At 45.1% G+C, this 24,624-nt stretch overlaps 3 protein-coding genes across 5 annotated transcripts; all 3 read right to left on the minus strand.

Annotated features, from left to right (window-relative positions):
• Nucleotides 1-1,291: 1,291 nt before the first annotated feature.
• Nucleotides 1,292-6,427, minus strand: LOC114856834 (neuroepithelial cell-transforming gene 1 protein-like). The gene is made up of 12 exons (XM_029152623.3): nt 5,901-6,427; nt 4,826-4,892; nt 4,664-4,723; nt 4,214-4,321; nt 3,956-4,123; nt 3,798-3,860; nt 3,605-3,701; nt 3,438-3,514; nt 2,897-3,154; nt 2,611-2,781; nt 2,337-2,523; nt 1,292-2,144 (listed from the first exon to the last, which is right to left on the minus strand). Exons 1-12 carry the CDS (start codon nt 6,044-6,046, stop codon nt 1,831-1,833), a joined length of 1,716 nt encoding a protein of 571 aa, XP_029008456.1. The 5' UTR covers nt 6,047-6,427; the 3' UTR covers nt 1,292-1,830.
• Nucleotides 6,428-15,704: 9,277 nt separating this feature from the next.
• On the minus strand, nt 15,705-19,849 carry LOC114857128 (uncharacterized). Of its 3 annotated transcripts, none has more exons than XM_029153297.3 (9): nt 19,691-19,848; nt 17,883-18,870; nt 17,675-17,768; nt 17,357-17,531; nt 17,251-17,265; nt 17,005-17,088; nt 16,776-16,846; nt 16,442-16,577; nt 15,705-16,361 (listed from the first exon to the last, which is right to left on the minus strand). In XM_029153297.3, exons 1-9 carry the CDS (start codon nt 19,763-19,765, stop codon nt 16,338-16,340), a joined length of 1,662 nt encoding a protein of 553 aa, XP_029009130.1. In that variant the 5' UTR covers nt 19,766-19,848; the 3' UTR covers nt 15,705-16,337. The 3 variants fall into 3 exon arrangements, with proteins under 3 accessions (XP_029009130.1, XP_029009129.1, XP_029009132.1); XM_029153296.3 differs by having other exon boundaries at nt 17,874-18,870; XM_029153299.3 differs by lacking the exon at nt 17,251-17,265 and having other exon boundaries at nt 17,874-18,870; nt 19,691-19,849.
• A 162-nt stretch (nt 19,850-20,011) lies between these two features.
• On the minus strand, nt 20,012-24,467 carry slc35b4 (solute carrier family 35 member B4). Its single transcript, XM_029153303.3, has 10 exons — nt 24,011-24,467; nt 23,120-23,233; nt 22,923-23,025; nt 22,778-22,827; nt 22,598-22,679; nt 22,411-22,468; nt 22,146-22,255; nt 21,918-21,993; nt 21,759-21,834; nt 20,012-21,414 (listed from the first exon to the last, which is right to left on the minus strand). Exons 1-10 carry the CDS (start codon nt 24,085-24,087, stop codon nt 21,165-21,167), a joined length of 996 nt encoding a protein of 331 aa, XP_029009136.1. The 5' UTR covers nt 24,088-24,467; the 3' UTR covers nt 20,012-21,164.
• Between the last annotated feature and the right edge of the window lie 157 nt (nt 24,468-24,624).

A 24,624-nucleotide genomic window follows, 5' to 3' on the forward strand; every position in this document is an offset into this window, starting at 1 on the left:
GCTTAGTAATCAGGCCTTTTCAACAGTGGGCAGATGGTTTGTACATGTCTGTCTCAGTGGGAGCGCTCTAATAACGTGCTGGTACCATTACATGCTGAGCGAGAGACTGAGGTTCCTGTAGTGAACAATCATCCAAGTCCAGTTCCTACTTTCCTATGCTCACAGACATCTGTTACGCTCATTGAACTGCGTTTTGTGGTTTTTTGGAAACCAGTTTGACCAAAACAGACACATCCTGATGTGAAAAGAGCTGCGTCAAATGCCAAGTCTGTCGGACGGTTCATTATTAGCTCGAGGTTCCGTATACTGTGTACAGGCTGTGCCATTAACGCCATGCTCCCGGGGACTGGAACCAATTAGACTGACGAGCAAATATTTCCAGTTACAACTGACAATTTTGGCCTTCACGAGCTAGACCTTGAAAAGAGTGAAGCTGGATCAACCAGTCAAACAGAATGACTGTGACCACGTACTCCACGCAACCAGACCAACAACAGGCCTGTGAGAAAACGGGTTCAACATCCTCCTCTGAGGTGTTTCCAGCTTACCGTTCACTTCACTGACCTCTGAGAAACTTGCCTCTTGGGTTTTTGTTCACGTGTAGTGAACTAAATCAGAGGAAAGTTTGTGCACGTCCTATAGGTGGTTGAAGTGAGCGAGCGTGTTCACCACAAGCTCAAAATACCGCGACGGTTGACATGAGACGAGAGGCCCCTGGTAGTGGGTGGTGGAAGCGACTGATGTGCCGCAAGGGCCAGATCGGATGTATCTGTCACAGCCATATCTCCAACTCTGATAATCTGTGAGATGATTGACAAGAGGCACACACCCTTGGTTCCAGAAGTATCTTATGTGAGTTCCAAACACATTTAAATGTCCAACACGTACGAAAACTACAAAGGTTGTGTATGCAGTATCAGGCGCTCCTTTATGTTGAAGACTGGTTCACCACTAACAATGAATCATCAGTAAGAACACACAAACACAAGAGCTTTAGCCATGCCTGCTGCATTTGAGCTTCGCATGTAAGTAAATAACAGTACTGCAGACAATTCTGCTCAGAATGGCAAACAACCAATTTCACACATGATTTTCAGATGGAATTATTTTTTAGAAAACTACACATTTACCAATACACAAGTATAAAGGAGGCAACTTCTGAGTTGTTCATTCAGTTGCTGTTTGTTCTCGATGTGGTAACTCATTACTGAACAGCTTTGTTACTAAAAGGAAGTGACTAATGGGTCAAAGTACAAAGTCTCTCAGACAATCATACTCTAGACACTTAAAGTAAACTAAATGTTTTATTTTTTTTCTACTTAACAGAGTCCACTCAATATAATTAGATTGATCTCATTTCTTCATTCCAAGAAATGTTTTCAGTTTGTCGCTGTGTGGTGAAAGTTCTCACTCACAATATCTTAGATCTAAGGAGCATTTTTTGTCGTCTCACCCCAATGCTTCCTGTCCTCAAAGCTCAGGCAACACAGCCTGTCCTAGTTTAAACTCTGATCACTGTGGAAAAAAAACATTTTACATGCGTCACTGCTGGAGAAGACAACAAAGCTACAAGTGGTAAAAAACAGTTTTAGACACAGAACCCCCGGTTTTACACATTCAGGCTGTGTAAACATCTCGCGTACGCTGGCACATATCACTCCTTTGTAAACTAAGCTTTCTAAGACAAAAAGTTGATACACGTTTGGACGGAAATGACTGGAAAGGCCTTTCAGTGCAGCTAGAGACAAAGCGAAATCACAAAGTGGTTGAGAGTCACTGATCATCTGTCAGAGAAGAACCTCTAACGAGCCGTCACCTTGGGCCGAATGTCTACACTCCCGTTTCCTTCCTCATTTGAGAGGCTCGTACTGTCTGGTCCAGTCTGGTTTTGGAGAGGGTCTGCGGCCTCAGCTTGGGGCCACAGACGGACGGGCAGTTCTCGTCTGCCTCTTCGTTACAGAGGGCGGAGGAGCGACGCTTGCCTCTGATAGCTTCTTCCTGCTGGGGTGGAGCCCCCTGCTGTCGGGCCAACGCCGTGCGTAAACAGTTGAGCCACTGCTGCTTGTGGTAAACGTCGTTGACGTACAGGGTGTGGGACTGGCCATGGGCCGTGTCCACCGACCTCACACGGAACACATTCTTAGCTACGGGAACACAGGAAGCAAACAGTCAGTGACTGATAGAGAGGATCTTAAGTCAATAGTAAAAAGTTATGATGTCATGACTGGGGGAATGAGTCACAGTCACACATGTAAAAACCTTTGAGAGCCTCTAAGGAAATGTCTCTACACGAGTCAAGCACTGCACACAGAAGGCCCTTAACTGGCCCCACCCACCTTTCTCTCCTGAGGTGAAGGCCCCTCTGAACGACCCCCCCATGCGTATCTCTCCGTCTTGCAGGTCCTCCAAAGCCAAATCGCAAACGGGGATGGGCTGTCGATACACCTGGAAGCAGCTCCTCTCGTTGCGCGTCACCGGTCGGGTCAGAACCAGCAGCTCAGAGAAGAGGAACACATGCAGCCTCTGTCAGGAGAAACATGGAGAGAAAGTGAAGCTTCCTTCCATACAGGACAAACAGCACAGCAGATTACACCGTTGAAGGATTCTCACCGAGCCACTCTTGTTCCGCAGCTCTCCGTGACAAAGGAGTGCGTTGCATTTGTCTATGAGGGGGTCACGCTGCTTTTCATCCAAGTACTCCAGTTTGTCAATGTAGTACTTACACTCAGACTCGCCTTTTCTCACATTGATTTCAGACAGAATCTCCTGGATTATAGTGATCTACAAAAGTGAGGAGAAAGCAGATCATTTAGCAAACACACAACATTGAAAATACTTAGCAATTAATTCTCAGAATTTAGCATCAGCACAAAGAACTATAGGGAACACATCATACAGCTTTCTCCAGGCTGGCTACATCTGGATGATCAGGAGGAGTGTGTCTGAGAATCTCTCGCAGCAGCAGGGGGTATTTGACTAGTCGCGAACGTGGGATGTCGAGGAAGCTCCAGAGGTCCAGCTTCCTGCTGAAAGGCGACTCCAGACAGCGCTGCAGGAAGTCCTGGACCCGCTTGTCCTGTTTTTTCTGATCCAGCAGGGCTTTGGCTGCAAGCTGGTTGCTGCAGTAGTTTTTGTAAGCATTCAGACCAGGCAGCTGAGAAGATTAAAATGGTTTAAGACATCTTGTTTTTGATGTTGCAAATTCAGGCATGAACATGTTAGGGTAAACCTACAATCTAAAAGTGAACGCATTGTGCCACATGCGTGAGCTCTGCAGCAAACACCACTGATGTTAGTTAGTTAGTAAGTAAGATAATCGTGAAATATTTGTTTTTGCAAAAGCTAAATTGAGTTTATTTAATTTTTTACTAATTGTTAAATCTTTTCTTCAGCCTCAAAACATACTGAGGAGCCTTTCAGGATACTGTCATACATACCCAGTTTATTACGATCTGCCCAATCTGAGCCACTGTTCCATCTGAGCCAGTTCCCTCGGTCAGTTTCATCAATAAGTCTGCAAATAATTAAACACACACATTCAGAAAACAAAGACGTGATAAACAGACTAGTCAGCCTAACCTCAGTTTTCCTAATATTAGCTCACCTTCATGTAAGGGAATATATGCATCCAGGTCCCCAAATATGTGAGCTAGTTCCTCCTCTGTCATGATAGAGAGCTTCAGCATAGGATCATGATAAGCCTGAAGGGAAGAAAAGAAACAGACCAAGACCGAGTCAGCTTACAAAAAAAAAGATTTGATTTGAATAAAAACCTGTCTAATTTGACTTAATTTAACCTTTCGTGCAAGTTGAAGATCTTCTATGAGATCCTGCTCCCCACGGTAGAGCTCATAAATTGCCTGGAGAACAAAATAAAAAACAGAAACCAACTAATGAGTTCTTAGCTTTCTGTACTTGTACCCGACTGACTGTACTTCACCCCAAGCTGCACAACCTCTTGTCTCTTGATCTCTTTGGAGGAGAATGTGCTCTTCTGATGGATGTCCAGTGTCTCTGACCACAGTGTGCTGTTCCTGCGTTTTGTGGGGGTGGGACCCGCTGCCTTGCTGCTGGCTTTCAGGGACGTCCCAGGTGACTTGGTATCACTACGTAATGACATTGACTAGGAAACAAATTAAAATGAAGGTCTGTCATTCATTCCAATGGCCACTTAGTGAAATCAGTGTCCCAGAAAGTATACCAAGTTTATTACCTGTATGGTCTGGCCGAAGCGCCGCACTGCTCCATTCTTTGAAGGAGATATCAGGTTGACAAGTGAAGAAACTTTGGCCAGTGATCTTACTCGCTTGTTACTTGGTTCCTGGGTATAAAGGAAAAAAATACAGATTTCACCTGTCTGTGTTGAGTTTTAACAAAGGCCAAACACAGTGCTGTGTAATACAAGGCTCTCAGTGATACATTTAAATCAGAACTGGACTGGAAATTAAGTGAAGCGTACCCTGAATGAGACTGTCCTGCACATTAGGACAGTCACTGCACCATTTTAGGCAAAGTGGGATTATCCTGAGCTAATGAGAACTCACAGCTGTGTGCCGAGTTTCTGAGTCATGGAAAAGGATTAAAGTTTGCTGTGAGGACACATTCAAGGGTGCAGCACCAGCTTTGCACCCAATGAACCAATAAGTGGTTTCCTGACTCTCACCTTGAGGTCGAAGCTGGACAAACTGACCGTGTCATCATCCTTTTCTTTGCGCTTTCTTTTCTGTAACATCAAAACATACTAGTTACACAAATGTCCAAATAAAAGTTATGAGGATGTCGTCAATTCAATCTCATATAATGATGTGTTTAAACATCAACTCACAAGACTGAAGTCCCACGGGGTCCCTGGAGTAAGAAAGGTGAAGGAGCTGCCTCTCTGCAGAGGGGGTCTACATGAATGAAAATAATTAGTCAATCAATTTTGATTCCAAGAAAACATCTGTGGCTCATCTGTTGGCCTAGAATGAAACGCTGAATGTAGTTGCCAATCAAATGCTAAGTTGTTTTTATAACAAATGCGTTACAGCTGAATGACGATGGAACTGCCTTTTCCCCCCCAAAAGCTGGACTTCTTCCTGCTGCTGGAAAATGTCAGTTATAATGACCGAACAATGAAGGCATAGAGTTGTACAATATCTTCTTCTCAACTCCTAGAGTATTTTGTCAAGACCAAGGTCAGCTGTACACGCTGCTACACAACCCTGTCCTTGTACTCAGGCATTCAAATCTGGCTGGATAAGAGCTGGGAGTAAATGTTCTACAAGGCCGATAAAAAAGTGGCATAGTTACATTTAACTTGCAAATATTCAGGTCACTGGGATGAGATTTGTAAGAACTATAGAAATAAGTTAAACTACACAATAAACTTATTGGTAATAACAAGGGAAAACTTGTTATTATCATATAATTGTAATTTATGATGGAAATCATTTATTCGAATATTTCATTTATTTAAATCCAGTAACAAATATCAAAGGAGACAGGATTGACACTGTCTGCATTTGGTGTAGAAACACTACAGATAAGTAACTACAGGTCTTCTTCAACTTAGTAATTTTAAATGTTAGTGAATAAATAACCAATTCACAATCAAGCCCAAATATAAGCCCAAATATTTACTGGGTAAAAAGCACACAGATCATGTAGATGTAAACTTAAAAAATACTTTCTATGACTCCCAAATAAATTCTACCTTTATCTTCCAGACCACCCACGGGTAGATTGTGGCAAAATGAAACAGCTATGTATTCCGAGGTGCACATGAAGGCATCGTTTGCCAGTTAATCAGCCCTGCCCGTCGCGGTCGCCTAACCAGTTTAAAACGTGCTATAGTTGCATTAGCATAATAACTATGGAATAAAGAATGCGTGTCATACTTTGAGAAATAATATACGTACTTCTTGGTGTGGTTTCTCAGGAGTCTTTCAGGAGACGGCTGCGACGCGCTAATGACACTGGTAGTAGACGTTCTCGATGACACCCTTCGAAGTTTCCCCTTCCTGTTTCCCACCATTCTTCCGCTAGCGTCTTCGTTTTCTTCCATTGTGCGACAGGTCTCGTTGTAAAATTAGCAAAACCAAAACTTAGTTACAGCTATGTGGGAAAAATGCGTATGAAAACTAGTCCGATGTGTACAAAGAAAGCAGGAGGTCGATGACAACAGAGCACACACCGCGGTGGAACTTTGAATATGGCGGATTCTTGGAAATGAACCAATCAGGAGACAGCTCTGAGCTCCGCTGCTAGGATACGAAGAAGTGGGAGGGGACAGTCAGAATTCAATAAAGGACCTTGAACGCAGCTTTGCCGTGTCTTTAATCCAGTTCTTTCTTTCAGCGCGAGTGTATTCACTGAGCTAAATAGCGTTTAGTATATAAAACACATATTTTCTCACTCCTACACGCGTTTATAAAGAGACCTATTCAAACAGGAATAAAATTCTACACCTGAAGTAATCCACATACGTAAGCACATACCTATTTATTTTTCTTAAAGCTAAATGTTTTTTTTCTGAACACAGTGAAAAAAAAACCAAATATATACAATTCGCATTTAAGAGCATGGAACCACAATTTGATTAGGCAACAAAAATTAAAAAATGTTAATGTTACAAGTTAAGAAAAAAATGAATGTTTTTTTCACACTCCCAGTGTGGAGTGTGCTTCTATGATTGTAAGATGTAATTAAAATAGCAATATAAATTATTATGCAGTATATTTTTTAACATTATAACTAATGATCCTATTCACAGTTAGTAATAACTGTAAATGACTGATTTTTGCAGCTATATATTCCTTCAGCGTATTCATCTATCTCTGAAGTATTCCTTCAGAGTACTAAATGGTTTACGGGGTCAAGCAATACAAATCCATATCTTCTCTGTATATAATTGAAAACATGTAACATTAATTATGAAAAACTCACTATTTCTTTCTTTCTTTACTTACTAATGCTTACATAACAGTGCCCCCAGAACAACATAGAACAATTTGACCTTTGTAAATTGATCATCGGCCAGATGTTGTTTATACCTGCTCGCACGCACGACCATTACATGTTTATAACATCTGGTTTTTGCTTAGCTCGGTTGTCAGCTGTAGTTCTAAATGTGCATCTTCCTCATATGTGCTCCATACACACTCTAACACTCAGCAGGTGCTCCTTTGTCTATTTACAGTGTGAGGGTAGGTATCATGTATGTGTCCACATACAGAATAGCATGTACAGAGAGTAGGTGTGAGGAGGTAACGTCTTACAGTATTTATACCTCTGGGTGCCTGACATAATTTACCTGTCACAATCTGTGAAGTAAACTAAAAAGACCAAGGCAAGAACAAGATTACATACAAAATATTATCACGTGTGTCTGTTTTATATGAATCTTTCATGTAATGCCTATAGTAAACTTTATTTTTTATGTAGTTGAAAGCCATAAATGTACAATTTTAAATACTCAATGAAGAATACAATTCTTCTCTTTCTTTATTAGGCTGTGCACATTAAGGGGAGTCGTATCCTTCAGGAAACCATCTGGTTCACCCTCTATATAGGCCTGGGGAAGAAGATAAAATTTTATTGACATCAGCCTGTTTAAATATCCCCTATAGGAAGACCTGACCATCAGTGAAATGGTACATAATAAGCTCCTTACAGCGGACAGCTCTGTCGTTCACAGGCTCATCATGGGTTCAGTGGGGCCACTTCAATCAACATACCTGTCACAGCCATGAAATATGACGACTGACATCACTGCTTTAGTGTCTTCTTAATGTCAGGGTGGAGAGGGCATCTGGAGACGACACACGCTGCATCTTTATACTCGTGGTTCACAGTCAAACATGAGAGTGTGGGTTTATATAAAATAGATGGAAAATAAGTTGATGACGAAAGCTAACTCACAAACGTCTAAATAGAATGAGGAATGATGTTTTCAAGGTCAAAAACAAACTTAAGCGCTCCATGTGAATATAATAAATAAAAGCTTTATAAAATCCAACAGACAACAAGACGCTTATACATTAATACATTTGCCTAATCAAACATTTTTAATTCCCTTGTTGTTTTAGTTAATTTCAGCATAAGGAAGAAGACATGTTAAGAGGTCAACTGACAAGAGTGAGACAATCTATTTATTTTAGGTGATTACATATATTAAGTACACAATAAAACGTAAAAACTGCATAGATTACTTCAAGTAAGTAAACATTGGAATAAAATTAAATTAGTACAATTCACATGCAGTTAAAAAATGAATAAAATAATAAATAATCAAATAAAATCTTATAATGGACATTAATGGACATAAATGGACATGTGAAACACGTTTTTCTTTCTTCACTTTTCTAAGCGATTCCAGCGCGTACATGCTGACAGTCCACCTCCCAGAGCACTGATTTCATATGGTGCTAGACACAGGGTACAAACATCTACATCACCAAATGAAATCAGTTTCTGAGTGCAGTGCTTTTACCCAGCAGGTCCTCAGCACGACAACCCACAAAGACACCTTGGCTCTTGTGTAATGAGGAATGTTAAGTGTCTCTGACTGGATGCAGATGGGCCTGGAGCAGTGAAGCTGTTCTCAATTTGCCCCCACTTACTGCTCAGTGGCTCTTTCTGTAAACCAACAGCAGAGGGTGCGGTTACGCAGCGGAGCCGGTGCAGTGACCCGGCGTTGGAGGGAATCAGACACACATTTAGAGACGAGGCAGCGGCGACTAACCTCCTAGGAACCTCCCAGGTGTTCCACCTACCTGGATGAACAGGAAGCACCAAAATAGTTACACACACCTTCATAACAAAAGCAGGTAAATCAAGTAAATGAGTGAATATAACCTCCAGCTTAGTCAAAGAAAGACTGGGAAAAAACTAGTCTGAATCTGTTCAAGGGTAAAAAAAAAGGAAATCATGCAACTACCCAAAACACCACAGCTTCTCATTTTCACAAAAAGTGTTAATTATTTATCTTTAGAGATGCTGCAAAGTAGATTTTAAAAATACTTATCCCTACTTTTATACAGAGCGTTTAACCGTTTGCCTCTGCTTCCTGTAGTTGACCAGCTGTTGTGACACTAACGCAACGGGATCCATTTATCACACAGGAAATTATAAATGGTTGAGATTAAACAAATGTTAAAAGCTGTTGGAGGGTTTATAACCTTACTTCCCTTCACTTCCAGTCCTTTTCCTGAGCTCCTGTAACTTAGCTCACACCTTAAGGTTTAATATGAGAGGAACGGCTACGGGGCTGCTTTTAAAATTAAGCGCGGGTCAAAGTGACATCTTGACATTACTGACAGAAACAGCAGCAGTGGACTGAAAGAGAAGCGAAAAGTGGATGAGAAACCATTAGAGTTGACTAAACTAGACAAAGCTGGGGCTGTTGACATTAAATATGAAACATAAAGGTAGCAGGTCTAATAATAATGCTTCCACCATAGGAGCGATGACTCATGTTTGTTCCCAGATGGCTTCATTTTGAAAAGGAGCTGGAAGGGGTGAAGGTTTATCATATGACACACTGTTCTTCACACCTCCTCTTCCCCTTCTTCTTTTACAGTGCTCATAGGCCTCATCTCATCTGACTACCTGTAAATCCATCACCCGGAGACAAAAACACACTGCTCAATATATGCTGTGAAATCCTGCCACATCACACAACAACGCTGGATGTGTTAAGACAGGAAATGATCTGCTGGTCAGCGCTCCGCGTCGCTGTCCTGGGACGATGAGCGAATCCTCCGTCGCTGGCTCACGCCTCGGCAGCGCCTCGGCAGCGCCTCCGCCCAGTGTCACCCGCCGTCCGGGAACCGGGAGCGGGAGTGACTCAGCCGGAGGAGCACAAATCAGGATCGGATGCGTGTAGCGTGTAATCCACCGCTGCCGCCGAGGTCGTGTCGCAGGCGGCGAGGCTCCAGTTGCAGCCTCGTGTTCATACGTCAGCTAATGCTCCTCAGCATGCTGGAGTGAGTTCACACGCTGGGCAGGCTGAGCAATTATCCCTAATGGGGGAAGGTTTGACCCCGCAGATGTGGTGCACTCGTGCGCTGGAGCGGCGGGAGGAGGAGGGAAGCGCGCGTCCAGTGGAAAGGGTTCCTGTTCCCTGGAACACGGTGACTCAACCAACACACAACTGGCCTTCACGCTCGTGTTGTGGCTAAACAATCTGATTAGTTTGCCGTGAGGGAACACAAGTCAGTCGCACCTTAATGGAAACCTACATTTACAGCCGTTTGTCCTGAGTGATGAAAAATCAATAGCGCTCCTGTGTCTGTGCACTTAATATGGAGCTCCGGCAGCGGCTGTGTGACTTGGTGTCAGAGTTGGTAGCACGACTGGAAACAAAACCAGTCCACTGACACCACACGCCTCTGACCCACTGGAACCACAACTTCCTGCTTTAGCGGTAGCGACGCAACTTAAGGCATAGGTTAACGTGCACGTCATTTTCTGAGACAACAATGAGTCACTTTCTTCCGTTATAGTGTTGGGCAGTTTGATATTTAACATGTATTTCCAAAGATTTGAAACTATCCCTTTATTTCACTAACACGGAGTAATAGAGTATTTAGGATCTTATATGAGGATTAGAAACCCAGTACGACTTTGGACAACGGGGCAGATGGTAGAAACCGAGTCCTCATGCGTAGTCGTTGATCTAAACAAAAGTGGATTGTGTCAAGAGCCAAGACTCAAACCCTGTGACAGATGAGTCATAACATCTCATCATTTCCCGCACTATTCAAGTTGTAAAGACAGCAAACACTGCTTTAAAAAAGCATACTGTAACGCGCATCTGCCTCAGGACAGTGATGATTCAGTACAAAGGCAAGAGAAAGAGAATTTAAAGGACTTCTGTCAAAATATGAGAAATAAATATCAGGGCTTTGATGTTAGCGGATGAGTAACCAGGGAGTTTTAGAGACGTGCCCGTCTGCCGTTAATTAGTCCGCACTTCTATCTCCGTGCCTGAGATCAGTGACTGTGCAGACAAAGGAAGGCTTCATCACAAGCAGGATTTAAATGACAGAATGAGGTTTGCAGCAGTGTGTCCCTGTAGCTATATATATATATATATATATATATATATATATATATATATCCGCATCGATGTAGGACAGGATCCAGGTGTGGTCACCTGGCGTTCGCACAGTCACGCGAAGGAGCGAGACTCCGTGGGACTCACCGGGTGGCATCACGTGGACAGGTGCTCTCCTCAGGACGCAATAATTGTGTCATCCAATACACAGTGGCTTCAATTTCCACCCACCACAGACCCAAACCTGGCAGAATAGTCCTTTAACTGCTACTAAACACAAGTCAAACTACAAGGGGCCGAGTGCGAGAATAGACTGAAAGTGAAACTGCTACGTCACTTTCGGTAACAACCCAAACATTATTGTAATCAAAGTAAAACTGCACATTTGCCTTTATAGACGCCTAACGACCAGTGAATAAATAAATACACACCGGAGCCGTAGCAGAGACGAACACTAACCTGTTGCGGGTCATCCGTCACCTACCGCTCGGAGCTCCAGTTCGTCCCCGGAGACGTCTTCGCACTTCGCAGCGCAGAGTGCAGCGTGGCGCCGCTCCGCGCGCGAGCCGAGCCTGCGCACTGCGCGAACGCGCCGCGGAGTGATGAGATGGAGATGCCACCGAGAGCACAGCCCCCTCGCTCTCTCTCGCTCGCTCCACAGTCAGTGTGAGGTGTTCGTCCACGGCTCCGCCGGAGTCATTATCGTAACCGTGAGTCAACGCGGGCTCCGGCTCCCACGCGCGCAGCCTGCGCCGCGTTCGCGTCCGCCATAAGTTCTAGGAATGTAAACAGAGCAGATGTGAACTGATGCGGGAATCATTTCTCACAAAACAAACACGCAATTACCAGAAGCGGCGGCTTAAGCGTTCGCTCGCGCGCAAACACGCACGCACGCACGCACGCACGCACACACACACACACACACACACACACACACACACACACACACAGCATGACAAAGCAGTCCTGCCAACGCCAACAAGCGATTACTCCATTTACTCGTCCACACAATCGTCACAATGTGCTTTATTCCCTCGGCGCTTGTGCAGCCAGCTCTTAAATGTCTCCTTTCATCCTTTCAGGTCACACCTGCTAGAGCCGAGTGATCAAAGTAAACAGAGTCTGGGGAGAAAACAGGAACCGATCAGTTAAATTAGCCACGGCTCGAAATGTCACACCATTATCAGAGCCCGGCTCGTACAGACACGGACTTCCTCCGCCGGCAGACCGCACAATCTGGGGAATTCCCGGTTGAAGGGAACGGGACGGACGAAACTGTATCTGCAAAAGTGATGGCAGGTGAGAGGGCGAGACTCACGGGGCAGGAATCCCACCCCGAATTCCTCCCTGACTGGGTCTCTGTCCAACCGCAGTACAGTCATGCACGTTCCACGCACGAGGCCACGGCATGTGCTTCCCTTCCCAGCATCCGTTCCTATAGGGTGAGTCAGCTGACCACACGGTGAGTGGCTCCCCCCGCGGCTTTCATCTCTCCATCCTAAAGACGCCAAAGGAAGTGCTGATGGCTGACTCACACCAGCGCCCGAGCCCGGTCTCGGTCCGGACGCCTTCCGCTCGTGACCCAACCCACCGTCACGCGCACGCTCCTGGTCCAGCGGTCGTTCGTCCCGCGTCTCCCTGCGGCGTTCGCACCTGCCGCTGCTCTCGCCCCGTCGCTCCGCCTCCGCGCCGCTCGCGTCCCCGCGTCCCTCCAGCTGCGCATGACTCCACGGCCGCAGCACCGTCGGGAATGCGTCTTTGGACGTCCACTGTGGCGGCCTCCGCTCACGGCTCCGGGCCCGGACCCTCCTCAGGCAAACCCCAAACCACACCAGAGTCCAACTTTCGCCTGGACGCTGAAGAAATCCGGCCAACACTTTGCTGTACTTCACTTAGTACTGCACGCAGATGCAATGGGACATGAGGAGTTACAGCAGTACTTTGACATTTATGTGACTCCCACAAATACGTATGTGAATCATAAATACTGGATGAAGGTGTAAAAACGTCCCAGCATGCGTATGCTCCCTTAACCAATACATTATATATTACAACTACAGCATAAAAGCCCGAAATGTCCATCAAGACTTAGAGGTGGAGACCAAAAGCAGAGCTAAAATGAGCACGAGCTCGAGTGTTTTTGCCACGTTACTGTACTGAAGGAAGACAGTGAAGGCGTGTGAGCACCAATAATAACTCAGGAGACAAGAAGAGGATGGAGTGAAGGCAGTGGGTGAGTATCGTACAGAGACCTCGCTCTGAGGCTAAAAGGACTGAATCGCTCTAATACAGAAAACCCATCTATTAAAGTAAAACATCGTATTACATGTGTGACGCCTTTAGGGTCTTTCGGATTTGCTTGAACCCATTGGCCTGAGCCCTATGGGATCGTTGCGCTGGCGTCCCATCAGACGTCAAGGCCTCCCTCAGGTTCAGCAACAAGGTGACAAGCGAGAGCACAAAAAAAGAAAACAAGTGCCGTTATGTAAGATTCCTCCTGGAGTCTGCGAGCTTCAGACACATCCTTGGTAACAATCACTATAGCGCCACCGGAGAAAGGACACGATTGCGTAACGACAAACCCGGTGCCTCCTGCGACTACACAAACACAGCTGATCCGCGTGTACGCGTGAACCGTACGGGACGCGCGCGCGCGCGCGTGCGTCCACGCGTTTCCACAGCCAAAGTTGTGGTCGACGACACACGAGCGGCGCTGCGGCTTTGTAGTGTTTATTAACGTGCACGCGTACGTAGTGTGTGCGCACCGTACGTGGGGTGCGAGTGGGCGGAGAGGTTGCAGTGATGGCTGTTCCTCCGTGGAAGGAGAAACTCGGCACGGACACACAGACGCCGCCGCCTCCTCGCTGTTCGCATTCTGCCCCTGATGAGACGCCGCTGCGCAGCGTTTACAACCATTCACTCACGTTCCAATCTCATAACCTGCGTCCTTCAAGAGGGGACCTCATGCTGCGTTCATCTGCCTCGCATCTGAAAGACGTCGAAGCTTTAAATACGGGAACATCGAGTGTCAGGACTGTTTGATTAATATATTAGGATGCTTTGAATTCACAGTCAGCACAGAAGGTCCCAAAATATGGAAACACAGCTAATGTTAATACTGTTATGTTGTAGCTTTTCTCAGTTATTTAAAAAAAAAGCTACAAGATGATCAATAATGTTGAATAAACTGTAGAATGACTAACCAGCGCAGTAGTGTGTGTTTCTGCTGAAACCCACACTGACTGTGACCTAATGCCTCACAGCTAATAAACAAAACGGGTAGGAATTAAAAGGGTCAACAACAGATTTAACCTCTGTCACCAATAATGAACCACTACGGCGACTGCTTCTACTCCGAGGGAGACAGGACGTAATCTGACGCTTAGCTGGGTTTGTATCACAGTCTAGGAGCTGTTAGAGACAGAAGCTTAACTACTGTAACTCATTCATTTACCATTAAACCAAGACTTACTGGTCAACAGGAGTGGTGTGGACATCGCCAAGGCAACAGGAGCAGGCAAAAGTAAAAGGTGCACAAATGAGCAGGAAGAATGCGAATGAGACCTGAGGAACCTCTCCAGGTGATCGTTCACCTGAGTGTGTATGTACAGTATACTGGGAGTTAACCAGGAAACAGGTGAGGTGGAAGTCAGGTGACTGGGAGCAGGGGGGGGGGGTGCAGGGACCCCTAGTGGCCGGCTGCAGCATCAGCCCGCGGCCGTGACGGCTTTTATTTTGAAGTCACTTTCACAGCTACAGCTTCACAGAGTAACTGCGACCGTGCCTTGGCCGCACACGGAGAGCAGAAGAACTGGGCCGGAGCTGCACCGCAGGAACTGCATTCGATGTATGCTGTGTGACGGCAGGACGGATGTACGGGCCCCGTCTAACATCCGCACCCACAGAACTACGCCGGGGAACCTGACTCCAGCCCGGAGGCCCAGATTTTCCCACATGACAGTAGACATGAGTTTATAACCAAAAACCCGCTACACGAGTAGAAACGTCATGGGAACAAACTGGGTAGGATTCATCCTCAGGGCACCATGAATGTTGAAACAAAGCCAATTAAATACGTAAACAGACACACACGCCTCCTGCTGAGCAGACACTGAGGCAGACATTAAAGCAGCCGTCGTTTAACTCCAGCATCAACCATTAACCACGCAGAAATGTGAACTGCTGCTACTCTGAAAAGGCTTCAATTACATAACGCAGAACACCAGCCGCTCTTGCACACAAACACGGAGCCGCAGATAAACACGCTGCGTTCGACCACAGCTTCCTCCGCGGCTAATGAAAGAAGCTGACGTCACAGCGCGTCCGCAGACCGCGTCGCCGCTGCTCCGGACTCTTCATGTGCGGCGACTGGATGACGCCGATGCTCCGAGCTGCTTCAACAGCTGTCTTCACTTTGTCCGTACGCGGCGAGAAACGTTAATAAATAACCTGCACGCACACGCACAAGCAGAGTCTCACTTCCTCTCCGCATGATCAGGACACGATGTGCCTAAAATCCAAATAGTGGCGCTGCTCTGCTGCAGCACAAACAACCCCCCGTTGGGACAGTAAGGTTATTTTTGATTCCTGCACAAATATGTTTAAATGAAGGCAAGTTTTTTCTCACGGGTCCTCGGTTGCATGTTTTGCATTCGATAATACATTTGTAGAAAGTGTGCAAATTTATTTTGGGACCGGTGTTTTTGCATAACAAGCACCATCACAGATACAGACAGAGGTGGAAGTAAATGTAGAACGTGCACATCTGTCGGGATGTTTGAGTCCGGGTCGACTTTGACAGCATTGCCCCGCATTAAGACACGAAACATATTCCTGCTTAATTTACTTGAGGACAAAAACCCACATCAGTTAAGAAGCTCATTGTTTCACTGAACAGAGTCGTTGAGACCAGTTTGAAATGCACCTTGCAGCTTGAGGAAGAAAGAGGAAGACGAGCTTCAACTAAACACACAGTTCATCTTATGCACGTCTGTGTTCCACACGTTTCATCCATGTGCAGTCTGGTAGTAGGCACTTAATGATGAACCAGGATTCACCTGAATCCTCAGACTGATACTTAGAAGCTGTTGTTATTGGATTTAACAGTCACTTATAAAATGATCCTGTGAACCAGGGAGGTTTCAAGCCAGGGCTACGTCTAAGAGACCAGAATACCAGCCTAAATTTAAAAAGGTGCAAGGTGCATTACTCTTCTCAACACATAAAAGGCTCAATGCGTTTTCTCCTATGGCTTCTGTAACTATGACGCACAGTTGTCATCCTTAGGTCGTCCATCTTAACCTCCAGTGCTCAGTTTTTTCTGCAGGGAGAAAAAAAGACAATGAGTGAAGAACTGAGGTCCGAAAACAGGAAACGATCTGCTTCGACGCCGAGTCGTACTTTCTTTGCGTTGTCCACGCACTGCATGTATGCAGAGGCGATGCGCGAGCAGGACAGGGTCCTTCCTGGGTTCTCCTTGTAGCAGCGCAATATCTGACTCTGCAGGTCTCCACAAACTGGCTCAATGTTGAAACGGCTGAAGGAGCACAAAGCAAAAAACACAGACATGCAAATGTGAAACACTGGACTTGGTTTCGTAGTCGATGCCACCCAATTTGTGTTACATTAAAACCAGTTGATTTCACATTTCACATATTTCAATCCATGAATGTGACTAGAAAATACTATTAGAGATAAATCATTACAATAATGCAACTAGCAATTGCAAACTCACGCGAAACGACTGTGTGTCTCTTCTTTGCCCTTCTGGAAACTTTCCGTAGTCACTTTGTAAAACTCAGCACACTGTGAAGGCGACAAACGTCACATTAGCGTTGAGGCTAAACAGGAGACCCGTTTTACAGTGATGGAACCCATCACATGCTCCTCACACTGTGCTGCCCCTCAGTGGCAAAAAGGTATCACACCTTGTCAGAACCTCCATGATGACATCACTGACGTACCTTTGCTTCAAGCGTTGCTACGCGCTCCTTGCAGACAGCGCCTCGTTTCTGCAGCTCTTTCTTCTTCTCATCCAGCTGATGAGCCTGCGAGAGTCAAAAAGACACCACTCACAGATCGCTCCAGACCATCGGCCGCTTTGAAGTCTGATATAAAAGGTTCCAATAGTAATAATTATATTTTGCATGAAAAAGAAATGTAATGAAAGAGGTGATGGTCATGTACGTTGGGCGTTTCTCCCATTTTACCTTTTGCTCCATCCTCTTCATAATGAAAACAGGCAAGAAAGAAAAGAGACACATTAAGAGGAGCAAAGACTTCCTGTCTACGTAGACGCATCTTTTTGTCGCTTACATAAAGCTGCACCATGATTTCCTCGTCTCGCGTCTTCATTCGCTCCTTCATGATGGAGTCGCTCAGCTTCTCCGTGTGCGCCTCCCTCTCTGTTGCCAGCGTCTGCTTCACCCGCTGCTCCACCCGAGCCCGAGCCGCCGCCGCGGCCTCGGCCTGAGCCCTCATCTCCTCCAGCCTTCACAGTCACAGAACAGCCAAGCAACTTCAGGAGTCACATCCAAATCTGGACTGCGTGTGAATCATGAGCTCAAACTCATTTCAAAGTTCTTATTTCATAGACAGACCCACGTGCTACGGGGATGAAGCGTCTGTTCTTACTGTCGCTGCAGCTCCTGCCTCTTCTGGTTGATCTCCTCCTCCAGACTCTGCTGCATTTCCTCCCAGATCTTCTTTCTCAGGCTTTCCTCCAACACTTCAGGAGAAACAGGCAAAGCCACACATGAACATTCTGTTTGCCAGAAGACAAACCTACAAATTAATTTCATTTTCAGACGTTGCGTTGACAGATGCTACAGACCTGACTTACCTGCTGCAGCTGGAGGTTCTGCAGTGACAGTTTCATCCCCAACAGGAGGTGAAGAAGGGCTCAGAGTGGGCTCCTCCGGAGGTGAAACGGGTTCGGGGGGATGGGGTTCTGCAGACTCTACCGTGGGTTCATTTGCAGGTGCACCAGCAGGTATAAGGGCCAGCTCCACACAGTGAGTGGGCAGGGGGGAGTCTGGAGGAGGTGGAGGAGGAGCCGGTTCATATGGATGAGATGAATCAACTGGAGGCGCTGGAGGCACAGGAGGCTCCACTGTGGAATCAGCAGGACAGTGTGTAGCTATGGTGTCAGCTGTTATAGATTCAACAGTGGGTGAAGGGTGGAGAAGCTTCTTTGACGGAGACTCAAAAACAGCTGGATCAACAGCAGCCGCTTCAGCAGCAGATGGAGTCACGTGTTCAGTGGGAACAGGTGAAGGTAATGGTTCAGATGGAGCGTTCAATAGATGTTCTGCTGCAGGTGGCGTAGATGGGGGTTGTGGCACAGAGGCTTTGGGGGGGTGAGGAAGTGTAGCAGCAGGCGAAGGATCCACAGGAGAAGGTGTGGATGGAGGCGGGGCTGAGGCTGGGCAGGTCTGAGGTGGAGGTTTGGTCTCCGGAGGGGGTGGAGGGGAGGCAGATGAAGGAGGAAGGGAGTGAAACTTCACAGGGGGAGGGGGGGTGAGTTTTACAGGTTCTACTGGTGTGGCCTCCTGGGGAGGTGGTGCAGTGGGGAGTAATGGAGGAGGAGGTGGTGCAGTGGGGAGTAATGGAGGAGGAGGTGGTGCAGTGGGGAGTAATGGAGGAGGAGGTGGTGCAGTGGGGAGTAATGGAGGAGGAGGTGGTGCAGTGGGGAGTAATGGAGGAGGAGGTGGTGTCTCCACGGGTAGCAGGGGCTCAGCAGAGGGGGCGGAGACTGGAGTGTCTTTCAGAGGACCTTCACTCCGAGAGGGTGACGTCCGTTTCATCCGGTGGATGACTTTGTCTGACAGCTGCAAAAGATATTTAAAAAGTCAAACATTTATTTGAATATTTGTTATGTCCTTAACGCCACCTGTTGGTGGAAATCAGCATCTCCTTCAAATTTAATTAGCTCCAGGAAAAAATAAATCAACAATGCAAATTATAGGTTAGCACATTATCAAATTACTCAAACTGAACAGGTATGTTTATATTAAACTTATAAATGCGTGTTTAGTGTTTACTCCAGTTGTTATATACGGAGTTACGTAGTTGTTGCTCCTAATGTGTAAAAGTACAAATACTGTCTGACAACCGATCTGACAGAAATACAAATATGTCAACTATGAATGTGCACATCCAGTCCAGACTTGTCTCACTCGTCGTATCTCTCATTAACACGTTTTGAAGTACAGATTTAAATTCAAACTCCTTTTGTCTCTTTTCACATATTTTGTACTACTAAACATCAGCATTCTGACGTTTTGGAAATTTTACTTAGAATCACTGAAAAAGAAATGTAGAAGTTTTTAATTTTCATTAAAAGTAAACTTTCAAAAAATAGATTAATTTGAATTGAATTGCGTACAGCTTATTTTATTTAATTAGTTTATTGCAGTACTGGTGTATTCATGAGACACTACTTTTAGAATTATAACCGTTTGTTTCTAAGAATGTACGTTCTATATTTAACAGGTCCAGCTGCCACCGACCCTGTGCAGTGACAACAAGCCTGAAGGAAAACAGAAAACAAGTCGTGCAGCTCTGCAGAACCACCGCACTCCAAATAAATTATTTTATTTTATTTCTCGCAGGTCAAAGCAGAATAAAGTCCCCTGGACCTTCACTCACCCGGATTCCCTGCACCAGCGCGACTCCTCCGCCTTCACCCGGCAACGACACGCGGCTCGGCCCGTTTCCCCCCATCCCGGGTCCACGCTCACGATCCTGCTCGCCGTAAATCTTGAGCCCACGGCGTGGGACCAGGGCCAAACAGCTGTACGAGGCTGCCCCGCCCACCGGTGCGTGTGAACAAGGCCGCACGCTATTGGGTGGCGCTAAACAACGCGTCTGCTGATTGGTCGACTGGGCCGAAAGGTCAGTGACGCGTGAGGGAACATCGTGTCCCAGACACGAATGAAACAAGTATAGATAAAAGATGTAGGATGCATGTTGTCAGGGAGTGTATGATTTTATTATACAGGTTTCCTGCTGCGCATGACAGAACCAGCACATGTTGACAAACATTATCTCTATACTCTAAGAGACTGATTCATTAGTGGCATTTCATCCATTCACTGTATTCAGTTTAAACCTACTAGTGAATGTGAATATAAACTACCTGCCGCTACCTGGAAATAAATATTTAGTCAGAAAATGTGGCAGCATCAGCCCGTCAATACAAATGAGGTACCAACGTTAGAGTAAAATTATATTGTAAGTTTTTGCTACTGTCCAGAAATCACATTTAAAGAATTATCATGAATCTCATGAACTATTCTAACTTTATTCTGCATGATTTCCCTCCCTTTCAAATACTAAAAACAGTTACTGTCAAGATCCTACATGTTATTAAACACGTCACTGCTCTGACTGGCACAATCTGACTTCACCTTGAATGTGAGCACTTCTGTTCTATAGTAAAAAAACAAATGTGTCCTACTACTGAACTGAACACAGTCCTTAGTGAAACAAAAGCACCATTTAGTCCTCTTTGAAGAACAACTGGTAGAACCTACAGAACCCGCCTGTAGAACATTTACTTTACCCCACCTGTATTTTAAGCCACCTGGGTCCAGTAGAAATAGACCTCAGACTAATATACCAGATAATACATATAGATCTATAAATATCTATATGGTCTATAAAACGTTAGGAAAAATCATTGTCAATGTCCTACAGCACAAAGTCACTGAAGGTTGTAGCTCTAGGCCTGACCAGTTCATCAACTCAGCTCAGATTCTTCTAGCTGCTAAATGTTCCACTCTGTCCAGCTGCCGGTTAGTTATGACTGTATTCGCTCATCTGGTTTCTAGGGAGTCTCAGTGGAAACAGCTGCTTAATGAGTGCAGCAAGTGCTTAACTCGGAAGTTCAACAGCAAGTTATTAGATAAACTATCTTAAAAAAAAAAAAAGTTCTTCTTCTGGGATTTAAGGACAATAACATAAGTATCAGCACCCTAATGCCACTATTAACCTGTTGACAGACCTTGTGTGAAAGGTTTTCTGTGGCCCACGATGTGTGATCATCAATCAAGTCTGAGAACTATAAAATCGCTGCAGTACAGCTGACTGACAACAGTTCCATACAGTGGCACCTCCTCCTTTACTCTGCCTTCTTCTCCCTCTTGGCAGGTCCATGCAGAGCCGCCTGCAAGCTGCTCCACACCTCGGTGTAGATCAGAGTCCCCAGAAAGACCACGGCTGTGCCCACCCAGTGCCAGGTGGTGAACGGGTTTTGGAAGTATATGATGGAGAAGATGAGGCTGAGGAACTTTCGCAACGTCACCACCAGGGTAACAGTCAATGAGGTGCACTCAGTGGTCAGGATGAAGACGCCACGGATGCAGACGTATCTGAGGAACCAAGTTAAAGAGGCAGACGAGGCGCGAAGCTTAAACATTATCACTTTGTTTTGGCAGTGACACATTTACAAGTATGTTGAATTCAGGTACTTTAGCACTACAATATCATGAAATGTTCCAACAATTTGCTCTAAACTATTTATATGATGACAAATTGCTATATTTATAATAGCTAATTTATTTTTAACAAATAACCTGTGTCTGTAAATAACTTTGGTCTCTACGTAAAAGTGATTTTATATAATGACTATGTTCAATCTGCAGTTGTGATTAAGTGAAAGTTACTAATGCTAAATTCAAGGCAATAATATAAACAGGAAAGGATGGAAGGATACTGTGTAATGACATTGATCAGCAGGTAGAGCCACATTATCGGAATTGTCAGTCCAACTACGGGAATAAGTGCAGGAGCTGCAGAGATGACAAAACATCTGTAAGTAAAAGCACAACGTCACGTTGTCCAAGATGTCTGAGAATGGTGGCGCGATACCCACTGCTCTGACTAAAGTGGACACAGTGGTTGTAGATGTCGGTGGAGAGCAGCAGGAATCCAGGCAAGGGGAGGAAGTGCTGAGAAAGACAAACCGTGGTTGTTTCAGCGAGAGGACAAAGAGGCCTACTAGAAAAACTGTTTAAACGACATGAGTTACTCAAATATGGAGATAAAACCAAGGATTAAACGTTCTCCAAAGTCTTACACCTGTAGGTAGAGGGAAACTCACGTTATAGAAGAGAGCCTCTTTGGAGTGTTTTCCATACTTCTTGTAGAGCATCTCCTGGAAAATGCCCATCCTCGCAGATAACAGCAGAGCAAAGGTCAACATGGCAATACCTGAGCACACAGATGAGTGGGAGGAAATCAGATTTCTCCTGTTGGTGTGATGGTTAGTTTGGGTCGACTATTTGTGTGACCTCTCTTCCTTCATTCATAAACACCTTCCGCTCCCCGATCAATGGCCCAAATTGGCCATTTGACAATGAACTCACCCACAAGCCAGTGTAGGAAGACGTACAAGCTTTGCTCTTCTGACTCATTTGCCACATTCTGCACAGAGCAAGTGGAGAGATGAAATATTACAGATCAATGTCAATGCTGTTGTTGTTTAGGGAGATTATTGCTTTGGACGTGAAGCATTTTGTTGCATCACAACAAAGAACATTGTGGAGAACTCACCACTTGTTTAGCAGACATGATGGTGCAGATGAAGATGCCAGCAGATACTAGAGCTATAGACAGATATTTACTGGCTGAATATCTGCAGCGAGACAAAGAAGCATTCAAGCTAAATGTTAATACTGTGATCCTGCAGATGAGACAGACACAGAGGTTATGAACTGAGGGAGGTGAGGCTACCTTTTCTTCAGGATGATTATTCCCAAAATCATATTAGCGATTAGCGATCCCTGTAATGACGGAACACCAGAGCAGAGGTGACGTATGGATGTTTAGAGATCGAGGGAAACATTCAACAGTGAGGATACAGGGGATTCACTCCTACCGATCTGAAGATCATGTGTAACGGCATGGCTATATTGAAGTTGAGAGCGTAGTTGTTGACCACGCTGACCGTGAAGAACATCGTAACCATGATCACATAGTTTCTAGAAGAAAGAAAAAATGTATTATTATTATTATATTATTATTTTATTTCAATTGCACACACTTTAGCAGAGAGAACAGCGATCATTCGTTTACCTGATAGGGATGGCCGGTTTCTTCCTCCAAAAGTTGGTTTCAAAGATGAATCCTTCAAATGCGATTATTAAAAACTGAGCAAAGGTGACGATGTTGCCGCATCCTGGGAAATCTCTAAAGAACAGACACAAATGAGCTCAAACTAGAAATGGTTTTGGGGAAATTAATCTTTATCTGGCTTAAAGACTATAAAATACCACCAGGCAAATGTGTAATTTGTAACATTGGGTTATATAAACAAAACTGACGGGATTACAGTTATATAAATATTGAAACATAGCACCACAGTTCAACACCGGATGTGTTTCTGAAATCGTTTTTAGGCATTATTATTGTGTGCAGAGCTGTAACTAATTACAGATTCTTTCCATCATCAATTATTCCCAGTCTACTTTGTCAGAAAAAAACCCCACAAGAAAACAACATTAGTTGTTGTTGTTTTGTCTGAAAAAAACAACAACAACTAATGACTGAATATGCTAGAAGGAACTCTGACTGTTTAAAAAGTGTAGCAAAATGAAGCACACTTTGTTTCAACTTCGACAGGCTTTCAGTCACACGCCCATATGTAAAGTAGAACAGGGTGAACCAGCTGTAGCCATTAATCAGGTTCCTACTGACGTCCAGCACCGGATATCTACACCCTATGGTTCCTGTCAAACAGCAAGTGGTCGAGGAAAAGACCACCTCGGTCCTGAATTTTACACAAGGAAGGGAACTTTATTTTGAAATGTCTTCAGCTTAAACTTGCACAGTTCTTTCATGCTAGCGTTTCTCTCCATCACCAGTCACACATATTGTGACACACGCGATGCAGTGGCCAAACTGTTGTGTGGTCCAGTCGCCACGGTCCCGGTACCGGCGCACCGTTACGTGCAGTTTGCCACTTACCTAACGAGGAGCTCCAGAGACACCACGTTGCTACAACATCCGACAAACACAAGAACAATGGCAAAAGCTGGCCCCATGGCGGCTTACTGCGGGCAGACCTCGGTGGAAAACCTGTCACTTGATAAAGACGTTTGCTAATCGGCACATCTTTACAAATGAGCGCGGTTTGCGTTTTACAGGAAGTCTTGCTCGACACAAACTCCTCTTTCAATGAACACGTCTGAACCCGACTTTGCACTCTAACGCCTCACAGGGGCTCATGGGAGTTGTAGTTATTTCCCTGACATTTTGGAAGAATGAATGAAATCCTTATCCTTAATCCTTCTCCGTGCCTAGGACACTGTAAATTGTATAGTACTAATAGCTACTGATGAAATGTCAAAATAAGGAGCAAACAATTTTACGTTCGTCGAGGAGGTTGAAACTGTTCGAATGTGCGTGAGCGCGTAATCAATCTTACAAATGTAAGAAGAGATCTCACTCTGTTTGGGTTTTTATGGCTAAAATAAATCACAACGAGCAGCTGCGCATTGTTTATTTTTGTTACTTAGAAATTGGCAGCAACATGCAAGAGCAATAGACTCTTAATCTAGTTCAAGTTCTGCATTGACTAA

This window comes from Betta splendens, chromosome 6, assembly GCF_900634795.4.
Source record: "Betta splendens chromosome 6, fBetSpl5.4, whole genome shotgun sequence".
NCBI lineage: Eukaryota > Metazoa > Chordata > Actinopteri > Anabantiformes > Osphronemidae > Betta > Betta splendens.